We start from the raw sequence: 22,210 nt of genomic DNA, 5'->3' as shown, positions 1-22,210 counted from the left end.
ACACTGAACATAAATTATAACAGAGAAATTAATTGTACGTGAAGTCAGTCTCTTGGATCCTGTGAAGTCTATAACAAAATTTAGGGATAATTATAGCATGCTTTGTTCATGGCAGAACATTATTAAATTAAATAAACACTGTGCACTGTGTGTATTTACCTGAGAGAAAGCTTCAGTGAGAAATCCTTCCAAGTAAAAAAAACATACGCTGACTACTACTAGAAACAGGACATTTGACAAGATGGACCTTTGGGTCTGCTTGAGAAATGGTCTTTCTATATTCTTATGCAGAAGACTGGGCTGCCAATCACATTGAGTGGGGAAATCCTGGAGTGACAGGAAGATTTCCAACAATTTTTTTTTTTAATGCATGCTTGTATTTGAATGAAATATATTTTATTATTTAATAATTACATTTTAGGATGGCTATTTGAAGTCAGTTTCTTGCTTTGAAACATCAATTTTTAAAAAGCTTTGGATTTTAAGTGAAGGAATGTAAATGAATGTCAGTCCCCACTGGTTGTTATGAATATGTAACTTGTTATTTAAAGAAAATAACATGTAGCATAAAGCCTGTGAGAAGCAGGTTCTGAAATCATATCCAGGAGCCTCTTCCTTTTCATACCTTTATTTTTGCATCAATGCCAGACTTTTCTATTCTCCATTGTGATTCCTGCTTCCTCAGTTTCTCCAGGTCATTTAGCAGGTCAGCATAGCGTGTACTTAATCCCTCATTTTCCTCCTCCAGATTTTTTATAACCAGTCTGCTTTGCTCATCCTTTCTCTGTGCACACTCCTTGGTGTCCTGTAGAACAGTACCACAAGGGCCGATAAACAAAAAAGAGAGAAAATATTTTTTAAAAAACTGAGAACTAATCAGCAAATATAAACTGTGCAGTTTTTACCCTCACAGCAGCTTCTTCTATATTTGATGGCCAAGGTCACCTGTGTACTTTTATTGGCCTCTTTCATGCAGGTGGAAGGGTCATATTTTTTAGCTGGATGACAGCTTTGATGAGTACACATTTGCAAAGAGCCCATTAATTGATCAAAATGCCTTTGATGCTGTCCCCAGCTATTTTTGAGTCCCACACAGACATATCCTCCCAGACCTCGGCTTTATCAATTAATAATGCCAGTCCCATCAGAAACTAATTACACGAAGCCACATCTTCACACTCCTCCTTTCTTTGCTCCATTTCCATCATTAACTATTTATTGGAAAGTTATAAAGTGTGGATTCTTCACTTTAAGGGATCTTTTCTCTAGTTCTGCATGTGTGAGGAAACCGAAAGGTACAGACTAAGGCCTAAGGCTATATTTCCTCTGAGCTTGTCACTTTCCATGCCACAGAGACGGAGGCAAGTTAAACATCAACTTCAAAGTTGTGGCTATCTTACTACTATGTATAAGTCAATATACCTTAAGTTCCTGGATTACATCTTGAGATTTCTGTTGTAAGATGCAAAGCTCATTTTTTAAGGCAGCATTTTCTTCATCTACAACAATTTTCCTCCGTACCAGGTTGTTTATTTCCTCTTGTTGCCCACTTGTTCTCTAAGAAAGAGTTAACAATTCTTAAAAAAAAAAAAGGTAAAGAATATAACATTCCCAAATAAAACTTCAAGCTATTTATTTACTTATTTCTTAATAAATCCATCAGTCCCATTTGTTAAACCACCCTAGTCCAGAAAACTCTGGGCAGCAAGCAATAATAAAAACAATGAGCCAAGGAAAGAACAATGGTTCACCTGGAGGGAAAAGCCTACAACCAACTTGAACACACACCTACCCCAAGTGGACCTCCACTCACCCTACTCCAAGGCCTGGGGGAAGAGCCAGGTCTTCAGGGCTTACCTGAAGGTGACCATGGAAGGGATTATTTGAATCTCTGGGGAGGCTGTTCCCAGAGGGCAGATCCTGTGACTGAGAAGGCTTGCTTCCAGGTTCTCTCAAAAGACATTGCTTAACAGAAGGGACCCAGAGCCCGCCAACTACGTTGGAACACACAAAATGACAGACAGTCCTTCAGATAAACTTGAAGGTATCCAATCATGAAAAAACAGCTATTTCATCCTACACCTGTATCTTCTTGCACTTTTAGATTTAGCATGTAAATCTTTTTTGGTGCCTAATAAATATCAATGTTATTATTATTTGAATACTGTATTCTCGCTGGGCATATTAAAAGCAGAGGTAATTGAAAGTGCTGACAATATTGGACATTTCAAACTTGCACAAATAAGAAACCCTGTAGTTTTACTTTATTATTAATTTTATTATGAGATGCTTGAGAGCCAGGAATCACAAGGTAATTAGCCAGACCCAAGTGATACTCAAGTGATATCCCTAAGTGATATCAGAATCTTTAGCAGTCTGCCCAAATCAGTGGAAGCTAATGGATAGCTTGTATGAGCTTCATTACTTGTGAATCTAGAATCTCATTCTAAAATGTGATGAAGTTCTAGGATATAAGGGATCATATTTTTAATAAAAAATTCATGATGTGACATACATATGTCACTTATTGTATAGAGTAAGGAACATCTTAAAAAGACTCTGCAAACACAAGTTTTTTGATAAGTTGGAGAAACGTGTGTTTGACCTATCTCAACTGGACTATAGCCACTCCTCGTTTGGCTACTACCTCAGTTAGTGACTTTTTGCAAATATGATGGTAATAAACAGTAGTAAAAAAAATCATTTTCCCACCAGTGTACACAGTTACGACCAAATTTCTGCGCCTAAAATCAATGCACACCAAACTGAGAGTAATGCTGGCATTACTACACGAGAGAACTTTATCTAAATGAGACGACAACAACCAGCAATCTTCACAGCATCTCTTAGTCACATGGTTCGCTTAGCAACCATTTCACTGGAATGAATTGCAGTCACTAAACAAGGATATTATAGGATCTCTACTGAAGGCAAACAAATGGACCCTGCAAAAATATAGTCCATACTTTTGTGGCAGCTACCTTGAAACGTGAAGGATATACAGTGTTTTCTAGGCTTTGCTAACTTTTATTGGAAATTCATCCCTAATTTTGCAGATCATGTAAAATTCCTATCTCAATTCCCAAAGATATGGTCTACGCAAGAGCAGGCAGTATTTCAAAAATTGAAAAGGCCTTTCACTTTACAGCTATTGTTCAGGCATTCAGACTCCACCTGCAAATTCGTAGTGCTGACTGATGTTTCAGATATGACAACAGGAGCAGTTCCCTTACAGGCAAAGATGGAGGAGGGGAAAGATCCCCTACTGGGTGCATTTCACTCCAGGTTGCTTTTATCAGCCGAACCAAACTATGACATCTTCAGTAAGGAGGCACTTTACTTATTGCAGTAAAAATGGCATTTCAACAATAGAGGCACTTTCTGGAAGGGGCTGCCCACATAATACAAACATATACAGAACACAAGATTTTAGAAGTCCTGATGAAGGCACAATCCCTTACTTCTCGACAAATCAAGTGGGCACAATTTTTTCCCCTTGTGATTTTTCTCTCTCCTATATTCCTGGCTCACAGAACAAACTTCCAATCACTCTATCACAACATCCCAAACATGACCTACTCATTTCCTCCAGCCACCATACTGCAACTGAGCAACTGCTGGAACCTCCAGAAAGACTAGGAGTCAGGACACAGGCTGTTGATCTCTTAGATCAGATTAAAGCTCAGCAGCAGCAAAACACCTTTCATGGTTAAGGAGGGGCAACTGTTGCACAATTGTCATTTATGTTTCCTTTCCTTTGAGGGAAGAGGTATTACTACTCAGCCATAACAATAGGACAACTATGACATCTTCAGTAAGTGGGGAGTGTTTAAAACTCAGCATTGAGTCCTTAGGGACTTCTGATGGCCAAGTGTGAAGGATTATCAGGGATTATGTTTCATCTTGTCATATCTACTGCAGGATGAAATCAGTTCCTGGAAAGCCAGCTGGCTTGCTGCAATCTCTAAACACCCCACTGTGACACAGTATCACTGGATTTTATTATTGATATCTCCCCAGTACAGGGGTATACCAGCATTCTGGTAGTATTGGATCTGTTTACCAAGTTAGTCCATTTCATTCCTGGCAAGAGCTTCCCAACAGCTCAGGAAACAGTACAACTTCTTTTAGATCAAGTTTTTAGATACAAGACCTGGTCAATCATGTGATATTGGATCATGGATCACAACTTACCTCCAAGTTTTGGAAAACCCACTTTCAATTATTAAACATTAAAATTCATTTGTCATCTTCTCATTATCTGGCAACAAATGGAAAATCTGAGAGGTTGAACCAAATATTACAGCAATATTTAAGGTGCTATGTCTCTTATCACCAAGATAATTGGACTGAAATGTTGCCACGTGCAGAATTTGCTTACAATAATTCAGTACATTCTTCCATTGGCATGTCTCCACTTCAGGTGACTTATGGCTACCACCCCCATGTTGCCCTCCAGAACTTCAGCAGCCGCAGTACCTCATGCCTTGAGAAGAGGCAAGATGCTCAGTGCCTCTTAAATGAATAGCTGGATTTAGCAAAGGTGGCATACAAATGGGCCATAGACAGAGGATTTGGTGTGGCTTTCTACAAAGACTATTCTGAACTCTAGATGCAAGGGGAAACATTTGTAATACCTGATTCAGTAGAAGGGCTATCTAGAATCAGAGTGATCATGGAAGACATCCACGCTACACAATTTGTACACCAGTTTCATCTGCAATTTCCAGGGAAACACCATCCACATTGGCTGCAACCGTTAAAAAGTAATTGGAGGTCCTAGGATGAACAAGATTGTTTCCCGGAGTGGTGGGAAACGCAGAACAAAGAGGGACACAACAGGGAGAAGGGGACATTTTCCTAGCTTCATCTACTTTGGGGATGGAAAACTGGTAGGGTAGGATGCAGGAATAGCCAGAAAGAAAAGAAGAAACTCAGTCTAAACAGCAGATAGAAGTTGCAGGGGGAGTAGTAGCTGTAATACAGGACTTGATCTAGGGGAATCCAGCTGAGGAGGAAAGCAGTGAATTTGCAGTTCATTCCCATGATCCTGACCCTGACCCAGAGGGGGGCTGAGGCTAATGGTATAGAGAGTAAGGAAGATGACCTTGATAGAGAAGGGGTTAAAACATTTTTAAAGTTCAGAACAAATGAGATACTAATTGAAAAGTAGACATAAGAGTTTTTCTTTAGGTCATACAACAATCATGATAGCATAGGATTTCGTTTGGCTCTAAATTTGAATATTGGTTTATACAGAGAGCTTCCATCAGAGTAATCTAATGGAATTAGGCTTATTTGAGTGATTTAACAGATAATATGTTTAGATTCACTGGTTTGTGATAATAATATGCTATATTTATTTGAGGAACCACATAAAAGCAGTAGTCATCTAAGGGAAGAAATCTAGATAAATTGGGTTGCAATTTCTATAAACTTGTATCAGTGGCTAGTAGGCCCTTTTATCAAAGTTTTAATATTATTTATATATAAGATTTTATAACCTATAATCACACAGATTCTTGGCAGTTTATACCATTTAAGAGCAAAAAACACAAAGATCGCAATCAACATTAAAACATCTACAGTAAACATAAAACGCAGAGAACCAGAGCTCTGAATAAAATCAAACAATCCTGGGTGTTCTAAACACTTGCCATAGGCCAATTCTCAGAAGTGGGGTACGGTAGATGGAATATCTTATTAGATATATTTATCATATGTTCATACCTTTTGATGTTAGTGGTCTGGAATTCCCATTTTATTTATTTCCCTTATGGTGTTTTTTATTTATCTTACTGTATTTGTATTTGTTTTTTATATTGTGAGCTGCCCAGAGTTGGTCTGGAGTCAAGCAGTGTCAAAGTCAAAATATATAAATACATACATACATACATACATACATACATACATACATACTAGGAGAAGTAAAAGTGTAACGTTAACCAGTAACAATATCATTGGAAAGACACTGCAGTCAGTCCATGAGTCTTTCGCACTTATTTTAAGTCTTTCAAAATGCTGCATTTCTTACAACTGATATTATTAGATGATGCCTAATAACCAGATCCTTTCATTTTATGAAATAGTCCCATGGTACCTTAGCATTTTATTGAGATTCCATCTTTCAGAAAATAAAGAAATTACTAGACCTTATTTTCAAAGTATCAAAAATTGAATAAATAGATTAGATAAAAATTAAAAACAGAAGTATTAATGTTAAGTAATGCTGAAAGCTAGTTAACACTGCTTTCAATTGGCCCCATTAACAAAGGCTTTAATATAAATTTGCACAGCAAGCCAAACATTTCCTAGTTAAGAATAATGAGGCAGCTAGTACTATTTTAACCCCTTTGGAGTATAATTGGCTGATAAGGTTTTGAAAGATTACAAGGTCTAGGACTAAAAGATTAGCTTTAGTCTCTTCAGATCAAAACTGAAAGCTAATTAAATAACATTGGTATAAAAGAGAAGGGAAAGGTCTACTGTATTTTTATTCACCCTTAATTTTCATCTCTTGAGAAAAACAAGTAACTTTTTTTCTTTACAGTTATTTGGATATTAATAAGGCCACCAAAATACACAGAAAGAAACAGAGCATATGGCATAATGATGTAGTTGGTTGGAGTTGGGCATCATTCAAATTGAATACATAATTATGTTTCACACATTTCATGAACTAAAGTGTTTTTAACCATGGTTTGCTGAACAAGCCATAATAACTTCATTCACACATACCACTAAGCCACTAAATGCAATATTTTTGACCAAAGTTCTAGTCAGTGCTGGACATTGGGAAACAACTCAGGACACTGATCTCAACTGTCTTCAACCCAACTGCAAAATTGCACTAGCACTGGTATTCTAAGCAGAAGTGGTGATAAAATGATAGGGTCAACAGATAGCAGAGGATTCTGTCAGGCCTACAAAACTGTCCTTTTCGTCCTAGTCTTGCACCTGTATAACATTCCCTTCCAAAGAATGGGTGCCTGACCACTCTTCAGGTTATTTTCCAAAGGCTGTTTTATCTTTACTGATCTGGATTGGAATATTTTTATGTTATCTTATTTAAATCACTTTACATGCACCTTACATTTTAAATTGTATTTATTATTACTGTATCTACTTTATGAACAGCTCATTTGGTTCTAAGCCACTTTGCAGAAGCTTTCAGTTGGAAAAACAAGTAAATAAAAATACATGAATAAACAGATCATACAACGCAGATTTTACCAGTAGTAATATCTTGTATAATGAAAACACTTACTCCACCTTCCAAAGCACAACTACATCAACTAAGTGTATCTGCATTTGCTCATTCATGTACTGCATTTGAGTGTCTTAACATGAGGGTATGATAGGAAAATAGGAATTCCCTTCAAATGAAGGCAATATAAAAACGCAATGAAAAAAGATTTTGCACAAGCATAAGCTCCAGTAATAAATAGGATTGCTACAAACATGTCTGAATAGCACTTTTCTGGATGGCACAACTACTATTGTCCCAAAAGTCTCACATCTTAGATTATATCTAAAGCTCTTATGAATTCAGTAGCTCATGGAAGGAAGAGAATTATGATGTAACCCTAGAGAGAGAGGGTAAAATATAAATGTATCTGTACCGCAGTAAAGAAGATCAGAAACCACTTCTTTAGAATCTTTTCTATTTGTTTTTCTATATTTCTTTTTCACTTTCTTATTACTTTTCTTTATTCTTTAATTCAAAATTTGTACTTTTTTAATTCTGTTGAAAACGTCAACAAAAATTAATATATAAAATAAAGCTCATTTTTATATAACTTTATTGAAAGTTTTAACAATAAGAATTAATACAAACTAAAATATAACAAAAAAGAAGAGAAAGGGAGAAAAAAAGAAAAAGCTAAAAGTGCAGAAAGAAAAGAATGTACAAGAAAAATAGAAAAAAGAAAAAAAAGAAAAATATAAAGAAGTGGCTACCGATCTTCTTCACAGTATAAATAAATAAAGCTCATATCAATTCATACCTTCATGCAACTACTTCAATACTTGATTTCATCGATAAACTCTTTCCACCTAACCTAACAGAGCTTGAGCAGAGCTCATGTTAGTATAACATGTAACCCAGCAATAATTTGTACATGTTGCTTAAAATGGCTCCTAAGAGTAAAAACTTTGGCATAGGACAAAAGTAAGTATGTAGAGCTACATATAATCAATCAATCTCTCTCTCTCTCTCTCTCCCCCTCCCTCCTTCCCTCCCTCTCTCTCTCTCTCACACACACACACACACACACACACACACAGATAACTAAAGACTGCTCAGCTTGACATCAGGACATCAATACCAGACAAAACTCTGGAACAAATTATTGAGCAACTTGTGAGCATTTAGAAAAGAATAGGTTGCTTGACAGGACTCAACACAGTTTATTACAAATTAGTCAAGTCAAATCAACCTTATTTCTATTTTTTTTTATAAAGTTACCAATTTAGCCCACCACAAGAATGTGGTGGACATAATGTACTTTGTCTTCAGCCAAGCATTCAACAAAGTCTCCCATGAAATCCTAAGAGCGAAGATGGCAAAATGTAGGCTAGACTTTGTTACCATTAAATGGATACCGCACTATTGCAACAATTATATCCAGTAAGTATAAGTCAATGGCTCAGCAGAAAGGATGTGTGTGTCAAATGGCATTGTAGGCTCTATTCTAGCCTCTGTGCTGTTTAACAGTTATAAACAACTTGGATAAGGACTTAGAAAATACACTACAGTATAAAAAATTACTTGCAAACAACACAAAACAGAGGGATAGTGAACATGTTTGAGGACAGTTCAAGATTTAAACGCAAAAACATTTGAGAACAGGATCTGGGTGTCTTGGTGAAACGAAAGTTGAACATGCACCAACAGTGTGATGCAGATGCAGAAACAACAAATGTAAACCTGGGCTGCATCAACAGAAGTATAAGATCAGGATAAAGAGAAGACACTGTTTCTCTCTATTCTGCACTGGTAGTACCACAGCTAGAATACTGTATCCAGTTCTGGGTAGCACATTTTAAGAATGATAATGACAAACTGAAGTGTGGCCAAAAAAGAGCACCCAAGAGAACAAGAGGTCTGGAAGGAAAAGTGTATGAAAAACAGAGGCACTGGAGAAAAGAAGAGATATGACATCAGTCTTCAACTATCATGCAGAAGATACTGCAGAATTGTTCAGAGTTGTTCCACAAGATATGAGAAAAAACAATGGATTAAATTTCAAGGAAGTAGAGTTTGGTTGGACACGAGGAGAAATTTCCTAATGGTAAGAGCTGGAACAGACTACCACAAGTGGTAGATGATCTTCAAGATCTCTTCCAACTCTTACTTTCTATTATTCTAAGATATGTTGGAACAAAGATGAATACATATCTATATGCAACCAGAAAGCTGCACAAAGATGGCCTTCAGCAGTTATCTATTTCCACCTAAACTGGTACTCCTTTGAGATATAATAAGAAAATTCCATTAGTTCCCTTCAAACAAAAGCAATTCTAACACATATGGAAGTTATTTTATTCTTAAACCATAAAACATAACTGCTTAAAGTTAAAATTTAAAAGGTTAAATGGAACACATTTAATGAAATGCAATGCTTGGTTTGAAAAAATATATACCATTGATACAATTATCAATAATCTTCCATAAAATCCTAGCTGACTATTGGAACATATGATAATTTTAATATGTTCACTTTACATTTTGCTATATAATAAAGGACCACAAATGCCCTTTTTAAGAGTCAGGTTGCATCTGCCACCATCCTTCAAATTTAAGCTAAAAATTACAATTTTACAGGTACAGCAAAAAGAACAATTGTGAAACAACAAGTAAAAGAGCTTCAATTTTAACTATACATCCAACCTGATATCTGTTCAAAATAATGGAAATATTTCAACTAAATTCAAACACTATCAAAAGTTGGAAGATCACAGAAAAGTATGTTTTATAAGACTACAGATGTTTTCAGATGGAAGGCTCATAGTTCTATCATCAAAAGGTATTGTGCAGCTATTCTTGGTTTTTTTCCCCCCATCCTTAAAAAGATTTTCTTTGCAAAGAAAAATGACAGAAGTGGTGAGAAAAGGTGCATAGGTTACAACTCAAGGAAAATGTCATCTAACCTCTTCATAACATTCTGCGAAAAAAGGCAGAGTAACTGCACAATAAAAGTCTCTCCTGGAAGCATTTCATAAAAATCTGTCCATTAACAATAGTCACAAAGAAATGTCTACATTGAGGGCTTTTCAGCTTTTCAGGTTGCATCATTCTGGAATCCAACACATAATTAAACAAGGTTTCCCAGTTGCTGAATAAGTGGTACATATAGGCTTTCATGCAGTCCCTCAAGATCTTTTCTGCTATTCTAGGTAAGAGTATGAAATACCTGACAAAAGGTTCTCTGCAGAGAAACATCATCTGAATCATGCTACTCTAGACATTTTCCACTCAGTCACTATTTTCCAGATGAGTCTAATATAAACAACCTGACTTAGAACCTGCTTCAAACTATACAGTAGAACCAGTAAGCTAACTAACATGTATGAATCCTGAAGCTACTGCACTGTCAGTGATGAGGATGAATAGGATTATGGTGATAATAAATTTTTGTATTTATATTCCACCTTTTCGATCAGAGCTCAGTGCAACTTATACAGAGGTTTTCCTCATGTTATCCTCAATAATAACTCTATCAGCAGGGGCATCCATGTGGGGAGGGAGGATCAATATCCCACACACATAAGAGGATAGTTGCTAGTGTTACAAATCACACAATTTTTTAAATACAGAGATTAAAAAGATCTGAAAAAGAAACATGGGAATCAGCTGGAAGATCATTATAGGTGCACATCTGATTTTGCTTTTTGTTTGTCTTCTATGAAATATCTTTTGCTACATAAGCAAACTTGCAGCTGTACATCCCTACAGCAACCATGCTTCAATTATGTCCAGAAATCCAAAAAGACTGGGAACCCCTTATTTATTCATATCTAGGCAGTTTTCTGAGTAAGAAAATAAAAGACTAGCTTTATTTAGTTCCTCCAAATGTCAAGATGATGAAAAAGTGATAAGCAAGGAATGAATGCTATAGAATATACAAAATCATTCTATATGTACAATGTACATTTGATCCTGCTACTTAGTTTAGTACTATGTTCTTTTCTATAGTTTTAATATGAATCTTCCTACGAGTAATTGCAGTTATATAACATCTGAACAGATCAAACTAATGTGAAATATGAAAACATTCCAAAATATATATTTTGCTAGTATTTATCTTCTGAAGTTGATACACTAGCTATTTGTGTTCTTTTCACATTGTCCTTTTGAAATATGTTCAGCATATTTATATTTTTTAAAAAATCAGAAGAAAGATGTCAGATTCCAATGAAATAAGACTTGAGGCCCAAATTGAACTACAGGGAGTCCTCGTTTAGCAATTGGCTTGTTAAATGACCATTTGCAAATATGACAGTAATAAATGTTAGTAAACAAATAATTTTTCAACCAATGCACACACTTATGCCCAAATTTTTGATCCTGACAACAAAGCATGCCAAAGTGAGAGTAACGCTACCATTGCTGCACAAGACAACTTTATCTAAATGAGATGGCAGCAACCAGAGATCTTTGCAGCATCTCTCTCTGTGTGTCACATGGTTTGTTTAGCCACCATTTTGCTGGAACTAATAATGGTTGCTAAATGAGGACTACCTGTAATTGCTTTGTAGTGCTCTTGCCTGTGAAGTCAATTCAAAATACCAGAAGCTAATATTATCAGTATACAGAAGATGGGTTTATTCCAACAATCATGTATTTTCCCTACGATTTCTGCAAATTTGTGGTCAACCATGTGGTACTAAAGACTTTTTGTCCTTCTGTTTCCAGTCCTTACATAATGAAAGCCAGACCATAAACTCCCTACACTGAATGAAAATTATTTCAAGGATAATCCAGCAATCCAGAGAAACTAGCAACTTCATATCCAATGACTCCAATATCTAACTTAACTGGACCATGTAAAATAGAAAAAAGCATCCAATAAAATAGTATTGTATTTCAACTAGTTACTCAACAATGATTACCAAGCAGCTATTTATATGAATTAATCTGCTGTCACTTTTACTCACTACTCATTACCATCATTATAGATGTCTCTTCATCGCAACTACTCAATACATATAGCAGGACAGGTGTTCCCAACCATAACTATCATCATGTATCCTATGAATTACAGCAAGACACCCAGAAGAATCAGTGATCAACCACTTTTATGTGTTCATGGAGAACAGCCATCCTTTTTATTTCTACAGGGTCCTATGTCTTTTGAAGTTGCTTGACAGAAATATAACCAATGTAATCATTGGAGATGCACTGGCAGACAAAGTTGTGTATGTTACTCTGCTATATGTAATGCAGCTTTCAAGGGCAAAGAAATTCTTCAGAAAACAAGTGGTTGGCAATGCAATTCCTATTGCTCTGGTAGAGATTCATCTCATATTTTCTCACGTATTAGTCAGGAAACTGTGGACTGTCACTTTTCACCACTTATCAGACTAGAGTATTAAACAGTCTGGTTGACAATCTGGCAACTTTATTATAAGACAAACGAAGTCTTCCCTGTCTACTCACAAATATCTGTTTTTTAAAACAGTAAGAGATTCACCAGCTCTCTCTAATATATGACATCTTGCCATTTCCTTAAAGCTGAAATTGTCTTCAGATACTAACAACACACCTCTACACATGCATCATCTTTGTCAATACGTTGCATATCTCATTGGACTCTGATAGAGCAATAGTACAAAGTGACAAAGGCTAAAACTATCTACATGTAAGAAAGATCATTGGTTATATGGTTAGGAAACTGTCATTTATGTGTGAGATTTTCACTGCTTTCACAGACATGCTTCTTAAGTTTGAAACACATTAAAATCAAGGTAAGAGCCACTTTTAATATTTTTTGAGTAGATCCTCTGCTGCATCCAAGTGGCTATGTTTAGCATTAACAGTTTTTTTTAAGCTGCATATTAACAATGAAAAATGGTCACATAAAAACCTGAATAGATTCAAAGATAATGTTTAATTTCTTTATTGCAGTACTTCTAATTAAAGTGTTTATGTGTATAGACTAATTGGTAATTGTTTATGAATAATCTAAAGCTGCTATCATAAAGCTCTTTGGGCCCTTATGTAAATCAAGGAACAGCAATACTGCTCCAAACATGTATTCCCATCCTGACAGTGATCTTTTAGGAATAACTGACTGAGAACAAGAAAATAAAGGGGAAAAAACCCCCCAAATTCCCAATAGTCAGGCATAAATCAGCTCTCAACCAACCCAGGTTGATAAATCAACATAACTTTCACATAACATTTACATGTTCGACTGAATCCCAAATCCCATTCCATTCAAATAAAGTTAGGTAGGCAATTTCTGGCAATTCTCCCTTTCATTTGTAGCCTATAACACTAACATGTCACTATGTCCCACCAACCCATAGTTGCAGATTCTTGGGGTCTTGCTGAGATAGAAAAAAATCTTTCATGGAATTTGGTTTTCAGTTAGGATCCAAGTTGTTACAGATATGTTTAAAATTATTTAAAAGCATATCTGAAAACATAACACCTGATTGCCTGAAATTTGGAAACAAATGTATCAGACAAATATACTGGTCAGGGAAGTTGCATTGCCATGACTCCCTACTGGTGATACAATGGTAAAAAAAATGCAATATAATACATAAAATAATACTTATAATTAAACTAAAAGGTCAGGGTTGTCCACAAGGTGGGGCAACAGGCGTGCAAATGGTGACATGTTTGACAATGTCATCATGCCAATTTCATGACTCATTCACTTGCCTCTGATATCAAGATGCAAATACGTAATGGCTTTGTCATGATGACATCACTGTGCATGAGCTGTACTTTTGGCATCATTTCAGTTTGTTGTGGATACCAATGAAAAAAGACAATTTTGGTGTGGTAAATTAAGGGCTAGAGATTGACCAGGTACTTTGGGACACTTTCCCCCAGATTTCTCTTCCCCATGTCTAAATTGCTGTTTCTGAAATAAGCTGTCAACTGACTAGCCCACTGCTATCTCTTCTGTCCCTTTCTGATGCCTCCTCACAGTCTCTTACACAACATTGTTATAAGATAAAGTGGAAGAGACATGGAGAAAATTAGGCATGTTTCCCTGAGCTTCTTAGAATTAGGTAGAAAAAGAGGTAGTAGTAATAGTAATACATATGCGGGATAATGAAGCTATGATTGTTTATGATTATGTGCCATTAAGTTGGTATCAACTCTTAGCAACCCCACAGATAGATTTTCTCCAGGAGGATCTGTCAACTTGATCCTTCAGGTCTTTCAACAGTGCACCCATCCCAGTACAATTGAGTCCATCCATCATGCTGCTAGCTGTCTTCTTCTTCTCTTTCCTTCTACCTTTCCTAGCATTACAAACTTCTCAAGAGAATCTTCATATAATGTGTCCAAAATATGATAATTTGAGCCTGATCATTTGTGCTTCTAGTGAAAACTCTGAATTGATTTGTTCTATGATCAATTTGTTTGTATTTTTGGCATGGTATTCTCAAGAGTCTTCTCCAACACCAACGTTCAAAAGAGTCAACACTCTTTCAATCTTATGTCCTCAAAATCCAACTTTTGTTTCCATAGAGTGTCAAAGGGAAAACCATTGTCTGCACAATTCTGATCTCTGTAGGCATACATGCATCACAGCATCTGAATATCTTTTCCAAGGTCTTCATTGCTATTTTATAAAGGTGTATTTTAGTGTGGTGTATTTCTTGACTGCTGGTTCCTTTACTATTGATATCTGAACTGAAAAAGCAGGAGCTGTTTTCCACTTCAATATCTTCACTGTCAATTCTAAGGCTGGCTGTTGTATTTGTTGTAATTACTTTGGGTCTTCTTTGTATTTAATCTTAATCCCATTTTTTTCACTTGGCCATCATTACTAGGCTTTGCAGATCATTTGCATTTTTAGCTATTAGATCAGTATCATTAGCATAGTGCAGGTTATTGATGTTTCTTTCTCCTAATTTAAAACCACACTCATCTTTCAATCTAGCTTCCTTCAATATATAATCAGGATATAGGTCAAATAAATAAGGAGAGAATGTATAGTCTTGTCTCATTCCTTTCCCTTTCCCTGCAGCCTTCTCTGTTTTGCCATGTTCTGCCTGGACTGTTGTTTCTTGACTTGTGTACAGATTTCATATGAGAACAATAAGAAGTTCTGGGATTCCCATTTTCCTTAGGGAAAGTGCATTCCATAGTTTGACATGGTCAACACAAAGACCTTTTACACATATAAATTATCCAGCACACATCAACAATGTCGCTTGTTCCTAAGCATTATTTTGCTAGTATGTAAAACTAAGGATATTGCACACTACAGGTAGTCCTCAACCTATGACCATTTGTTTAGCAACTGTTCAAAGTTATGATGGTGCTGAACGAATGGTGGTTATGACTGGTCTTTGGAGATCTGACTGTCCCAGCACCCCCAGGGTCAGATGATTGCGATCTGGGCGCTTGGCAATTGGTTCATACTTAGGACCAGTTGCAGCACCCTGAATTTCCAACCTTCCCTGCTGGTTCCCCAGAGAGTCAATGGGGAAGCCAGCAGGGAAGGTCACAAGTCACTGGGGTAAGTATCCCCCACCCGTACACCGCTTTATGACTGCATTGCTTAGGGATGGAAATTCCAGTACCAATTGCCATTGTAAGTCAAGGACTATCTTTAGTTTGCACACTCAAGTTAAGTCTCCTTTCTTTAGTACTAGAATATAGACTGATCTCTTCCAATCTGTTGACCACTGTACCATTCTCCACATTTGTTGGCATAGTTTGGTTAGAATCTAACCTTATCTTCCAGTGCAAGATGTTCTTGTAAATAGGGAATATCCCCCCCCTTCCTCCTCCCCCTTCTTCTTCCCTTTGAGTCAATTTTTAACTCCTGGAGACTGCCTAGACAAGCCCCTGCAGTTTTATTGGCAAGATTTTCAGAAGTGGCTTGCCATTGCCTGCTTCCTAGGGCTGAGAGGGAGTGACTGCCCCAAGCTGGCTTTGTGCCTAAGGCAAGACTAGAGCTCACAGTCTTCTGTTTCTACCCAGTGCCTTAACTATTACACCAACTGGCTCTGAGGGAATATTTTCTAAGGTGTCTTATACGTTGACATCCCTACTATACAGAATTTCAGTATACTCCTCCAATCTTTCTTTGATCTTTTTGGAATCAGTTGAGATCTGACCATTGGCATTCATAACATCCCAATTTGAGGGTGGAACCTCCTTCTGAGATCTTTTGGAAGACTTTCCTTGTTTTTCCATGTTCAACGTCTTTAAAGATATCATTGTAGTACTGCTTCTTCTCTCTTCTAACGCTCTCTGAAATTCTTTAAGTTCCTTCCTGATTTGTTTGTCTTTCTTTGTTTTGGCTTGTCTTTTCTTCTTGGAAATGTCCACTATTTGTTGTGACAGCCAGTCTGCTGTCTTCTGTTTCTTAGTCTTTGGCAGTCTTTTTTCACATTCATCCTTAAGAACATATTTGATTTCATTCCACAGTTCCTCTGGTTCAGTGAGGTTTAGGATTTCAAAGCAGTTCTGGATGTTCTCTTTGAAAATGGTGAATATATGCTCAAAATCTTATCATGGAAACTGGTTGGTTTTCTTTTTCTGCTTTAGCTTGACTTGAAACTTGCACATGAGCAGTCTGTGATTCTGTTCTAGAATGCCTTTGCTGTTATGACTGAGCTCTTCCACCTCCTAGTAAAAATTTGATTTCTAAGTACTCCATTTGATAGCATCAATTTGGTATTATCCAGGCATTATTTGGGTTGTTTTATCTATTAAATTTGGAAGCACTCCCAAATGACTCTGGGTAGGTTACATATAAGAGAGAGAGAAACAAAAACAAAAAAGGAAAGGGCATGTATGCCCAGATAAAATCACAGCTAGAAGACTATGTAAGCAATGAAGAAATAACTGGATTGGCAGAAATTTGTAAGCTGTTCTCCTGCTTCATTTAAGTACATTTTCTTCTTTAATATTTCCAGCTTCGGCATCCTAGTTTCCAACCACAAGCAACACATCTTGCTTGCATGCTCTGTTGATTTCAGATTGAACTTTACCATAAAACCTGTTGACCTCCTTCTGTTCTGCATCAGGGGTTAAAGAATTAACTGGAATAATCATCATATTAAGAGGCTGTCCACAAAGTCTAATTGATATTTTTTGGTCACTGATTACACTGTACCTTTCATATTCTTCCTAATATGGAAAAAATGCCATTCCTTGTTTTTTGTGTCCTTAGTAAAGCATATGATCTTTTGACTGAAAGTGTCCAGTTCCAGTCCACTTCAATTCACTGATGCCTAAGATGTCAATGTGTAGTTCATTCATTTCATTTTTTGCTGTGATGACTTTCCACATTCAAGATTCTTACATTCCATGTTTCCACTATAATTCTGTTTTTGCAATTTTTTATTTTCTTTTCCTGAATGGCAACATCAGCAACTAGGTGTTCCAAAGGATTTAATCTAGCCATGTCATAAATACTATTAGTATTCTGTAAGATTCTCAGTTCTTCCTCAGTAGTATATTGAATATCATTCAACTTGTAGGACCATCGTCTGGCACTCTATCATCAGTCAGTTTATATTGTATATTCATGTTGTTTTCTTGATAAAATACAGGAGTGGTTCACCATTGTCTTCTCCCATGCAGTATGAAATGATGTCTTTGCCATTGTCATTAAAATGATCAACTACCTTCAGCATCTTCCTAACTGGCACTGCTGCCCAATAAAGGTGCCAACTTGCTTTAGCTGGGCAACTGGATGACCTTCACACCTTGGGGGATCCTGATGGAATTATATACTCTTGACAAATACTTCTGTCATTCTTCACTCATCCCTCCTGAGAAACCCCCACCCCCACCCCATTATGCAGAGCAACAGAGCTCGACTTGAGGGAAATGAAAATATAGTTTTTGATGATTCCTTTCTTCTCATTTCAGTTTCAGCTACTTTTCTTACTGCCCCTGCTGTAATGCTGGTGTGGTCTTCATGTTGCCTCCTTAGAAACAAACACACCAGTATGCTTCCCTAAAGTAACATAAATGTAATTAACCTCATTTACAGACACATTTGTTCCCTAATAAATGTTATACAGAAAATTAAAGTGTCAGGAAAGGAGAAAAGCTTAATCCAACCTGTAGTCTACTGAATAAAAAAGCAGAAGAAATTATCAAAATAATTATTAACAATAGAAGAGAAGCCTTAGCCCACAGAGGGAAAGATTGGAGGTCTCAAATCACCCCTCCTTGAAACCTGATTCTTCACTCTGGCATGTTTCATGCTATGAGGTAGCAAATTGTTTGTTCCTGCTGCCATCTTCCAGGGGTTGCCTCACCTGATATCCATCCCATAACTCTGGTATGTAAGAGAGAAAGTTCTCTCACAACTATCTTGCTTGCCTGGCAATTTCTATAATCCCAGTTCCTAGCCATACAACGTAGCAGTTCAGCCCTTCCTTCCATCCTTGAGAGAGACAAACACAATAAAAAGGTATTGGAAAAATAAAAAATATATTCCCCCCTTTAAATTTAAACATTAAAATGCATACATTCCACATTGCAGAATATGAAGCACAGAATTGTCCAGATACTAGTAATTTAAACCTGGTTTCTTGGGAAAAAAAATCCAAAATGAAAATAAAATGCTCTGGTTAGATCACAAGATATCAATGGTCTGCTACAATTTTTTTTAAATGATATAAAATGACTGGATCAAGCAAGATTCAAATTATTACAGATCACAATATGATTATACAGTAAATAAAATTAGTATCTACATGCCCAGCCTGAAGTGGGAAGGGGGGAGGTTGAAAGCTGAAATTATGTTCAATTCACTCTCTCATACAGAGAAATAAAGAACCTTTAGACTTTAAGACTTGACACAGCACCACACAAAAAATAAACCTAACTACCTAGAATACTTTTACATATTCCTAGAGAAAGAGGAGATTCTTGAAAGAAATGTTCCCCCTACTCCAATTACCCATACTTTTAGAGCATTTTCCAAATTCCTAAACTTTCATCAGAGGCTATGGAAAACAATGTTAGTCACTACTTTTCTCAGCCTTAGTTAACGTTTGATGGATTCCAACCACTAGATTTAAAATGATCAGTTTTTCTTTATCTAGCAGAAGGAGGGGTTAGAGGTATCTCCTTTTGTGTATGTAATAGAAAATATTGTTCCCTTGTGGGAATATGGACTGACGGTCTGGCATTAGGAGCTGCTTTCCCTCACAAGAACATAGATTAACAGTCTGGTATGAAGATCTACATTCACAATAGCAAGAGACAGGTGCAATGACAAACTTATAAACCTATTATACAGGAAAAAAATACACTGGCAACAAAAAAAAGGGGGGCTTCTTGACCATAAATATACTGCATGCACCTTGTAATTAGTGGGATATGGGCAAAATATGTTGGCTTACAAAGTACTCTCTAGATTAGAGATATTAGATTGCATATAATATGGTGAACATGCTTAGAGTACTGTTGAACTTCAGTTGTGCTTGGGGCATATTAGCCAACATGTTAAAAAACTGACAGCATTGTCCTTATCATTATCAGGGAATACTGCAGGTGGCTCAGTACAACAAAAGCTGCTAAACTCTCTCTCTCTCTCTCTCTCTGTCCCTTTGAGTCAATCTTGTCTCCTGGCAACTTCCTAAACAGGTCCATGCAGGTTTCTTGGCAACACTGCAGAAATGGTTTACCATTACCTTCTTCTGCGATATTGTTTCTGACTTCCCAATCTAGGTCTGAAAGCCTATGAAAAATGAAATGAAAGAGGAATCAATAGTACAGAGCAGAAGTTAATGAATGAAAGAAAAATAGAGATATTCTGTGACTAAATAAGAGAAAGGAGACAGACATAAAAGGACTGAATGAAAGTGGTTAATCTTGTGGAATAAAATGGATGAATATGATCATAGAAATGAAGATGTAGGTTAATTATAAATGAGAATATGTAAAATATATGGCAGAAAGTATGAATTAGTATCATCTAGGTTGTTGTAGGTGCATATGGTATCTGTAAGTTAGTGATATTACAAGTTATATTCCAATGAATGGTGATAATGGAAGAACCGGCAATACATTTATGGAAAAAAATGTACAACATTCTGAAACAATGCAATCTAGGCAAATATATATATATATATATATATAGAGAGAGAGAGAGAGAGAGAGAGAGAGAGACAGAGACAGAGAGACAGAGAGACAGAGAGAGAGAGAGAGAGTTGGATGACACAGATGGGTGGGTGCAAATGAGATGTAAGAGTATAGGAAAAGTTATTCAGCCATTTGATGACTCAAAAATGAATAAGAATGGCAGCTGTTTGGTGGGCATCTGATTAGAAAATGTGGTATAAGTAGAAGGAAGGGACCTTAGGAAAAATGGACATGGAAGTACTGTAAAGGAAAGAAGTGAAAGAAGCTACAGTGAATGAAGAATCAACTGCAAAAAGAGAAGGTGCAAGTGATATTATAGAAAAGAGTTAGGGGCTAGATTAATCTTGAGCAGAGCAGGTTGATGGCTCTGTTCAGTGAGCAAATAGAAGCTGGGGCTGGGGCTCCTTTGCCCAGCACTGGATAGTGCACTGGTTATGGCCTTGCATGGAGCAGGAGGATCTTGGGATAGTGACTCACACTCTCATCACCACTCAGCTGGACTGTTGCAATGTGCTCTACATGGTGCTGCCTTAAGGAACATTTGGAAACTGCAGATATAATATGCAGTAGCTGGTCTGTTACGGGCATATGATGCCACAAGCACAGTGAGTTTCAGGGTGTAATTAAAAGTTTTTTTTAACCTATAAAGGCATGTCAGTATTTCCAGAACCATCTTCTTCAGCTGGAACTGTCCCGTCTGGTACAAATTTTCTCTGGGGAATGGTCTTCCCTAGGAAATTAGACTTACCTTGATCTTGCTAGCACTGTGGAAGCAGGTTACAATGGAGGTCTTGGTATTGCCACTGGTATTTTATGTAATTATGCATTATATAAATTGTAATTTAATTTTGGTTGGATTTTTAAAAATATCACATGTATTTTATTGTGGATGCTTTGTGTGCAGAGCACTAAAAGCTGCATGATTGTGGCAGTATAAAAAATCGAATTAATTAATAACATGATATGAAGTGAATAGTTCAATACTGGGCAGGGAATAAGACAAGAATATGCGATATCCCCCTGATGTACTTATGGGTAAGCATGAAAGGAATGCTTGTGGTGATGTTAGAGGTGTGTTGGGGGAAAGAACAAACTGTATTTGTACTTTGTTGCATATAAAATATGATGCTGTAAAACCGATTGATTTACAATGAACGTTAGATAGATTGTATGATGCAACAAGGAGCATGTACTGTATCTGAAAATTAATGTACCGAAGACCAAGCTAGTTTTGTTTGACAAAGGAAATAGTGAATTATTACAAATTATACATAATAGTGAAAAACTAAAGCAGATAGATTGATGTGCCTTGGTAGAATGTGTTTACTAAAAATGAAAAACTGAATGGTTTTAAGATATGCTAATGCTGGTAGAAAAGTGGTGGATAATATTGACCTGTGAATTTTTGCTGAAAAAGCAAAAATGATTGCACATAAGAACATGTTTCTATCCATCTTTTGTACTGAGGTGAGAGTTCTACATGTCAGAGAATCATAAAACTAAATTGAAATCAATGGAAATGGGGTACCTAAGGAGTATGTATGACAAAAGAATAGATAGGGTCAAGAATAAATGGGTGATGAATAAATATAGACTGAATAAAAAAGTGAACATAATGAAGGAAGTACACTGAGATGGTTTGATCAGAGAGAGAATGTCACAAAACACAATCTATGAAGGAAGAGTAAATCAGTTGACAAGAAAGAGGAGACTGAAAACTTGTGGCTGAATGAAGTTGAAGAGAGAGATGAGAAGTTTAAGAATAAAAGCCTATATATAAACTCATATATGAATGCAATGGAAGGAAGGTAGGTTTGCAAGGGCAAAAAGGTAAGATGAACCATATAAATTAGATTTAGCTGTATTCCATTTTCGTTCTCTTATCTCATGATTTTAATT

General features: G+C 36.5%; 1 protein-coding gene across 3 annotated transcripts in view; it reads right to left on the bottom strand.

Annotated features, from left to right (window-relative positions):
* Nucleotides 1–22,210, bottom strand: part of CNTLN (centlein) — a 224,771-nt gene that overhangs the window by 165,946 nt on the left and 36,615 nt on the right. For 2 of the 3 annotated variants that reach the window (XM_088129922.1, XM_088129920.1), the window contains exons 4-6: nucleotides 1,423–1,557; nucleotides 626–805; nucleotides 160–327 (exon numbers count right to left, since the gene is read on the bottom strand). In XM_088129922.1, coding sequence (XP_087986048.1) covers nucleotides 160–327; nucleotides 626–805; nucleotides 1,423–1,557 — 483 coding nt within the window. The remainder of the gene's footprint in view (nucleotides 1–159; nucleotides 328–625; nucleotides 806–1,422; nucleotides 1,558–22,210) is intronic. The other variant, XM_088129921.1, reaches the window with a different exon arrangement.

Source organism: Python bivittatus, unplaced genomic scaffold (genome assembly GCF_059951505.1).
Source record: "Python bivittatus isolate LINGU-HERP-01145 unplaced genomic scaffold, Pbiv_v1 ctg000850_np1212, whole genome shotgun sequence".
NCBI lineage: Eukaryota > Metazoa > Chordata > Lepidosauria > Squamata > Pythonidae > Python > Python bivittatus.
Note: the sequence above shows the minus strand (reverse complement) of the source record. Positions and strands in the feature narration are given on the sequence as shown.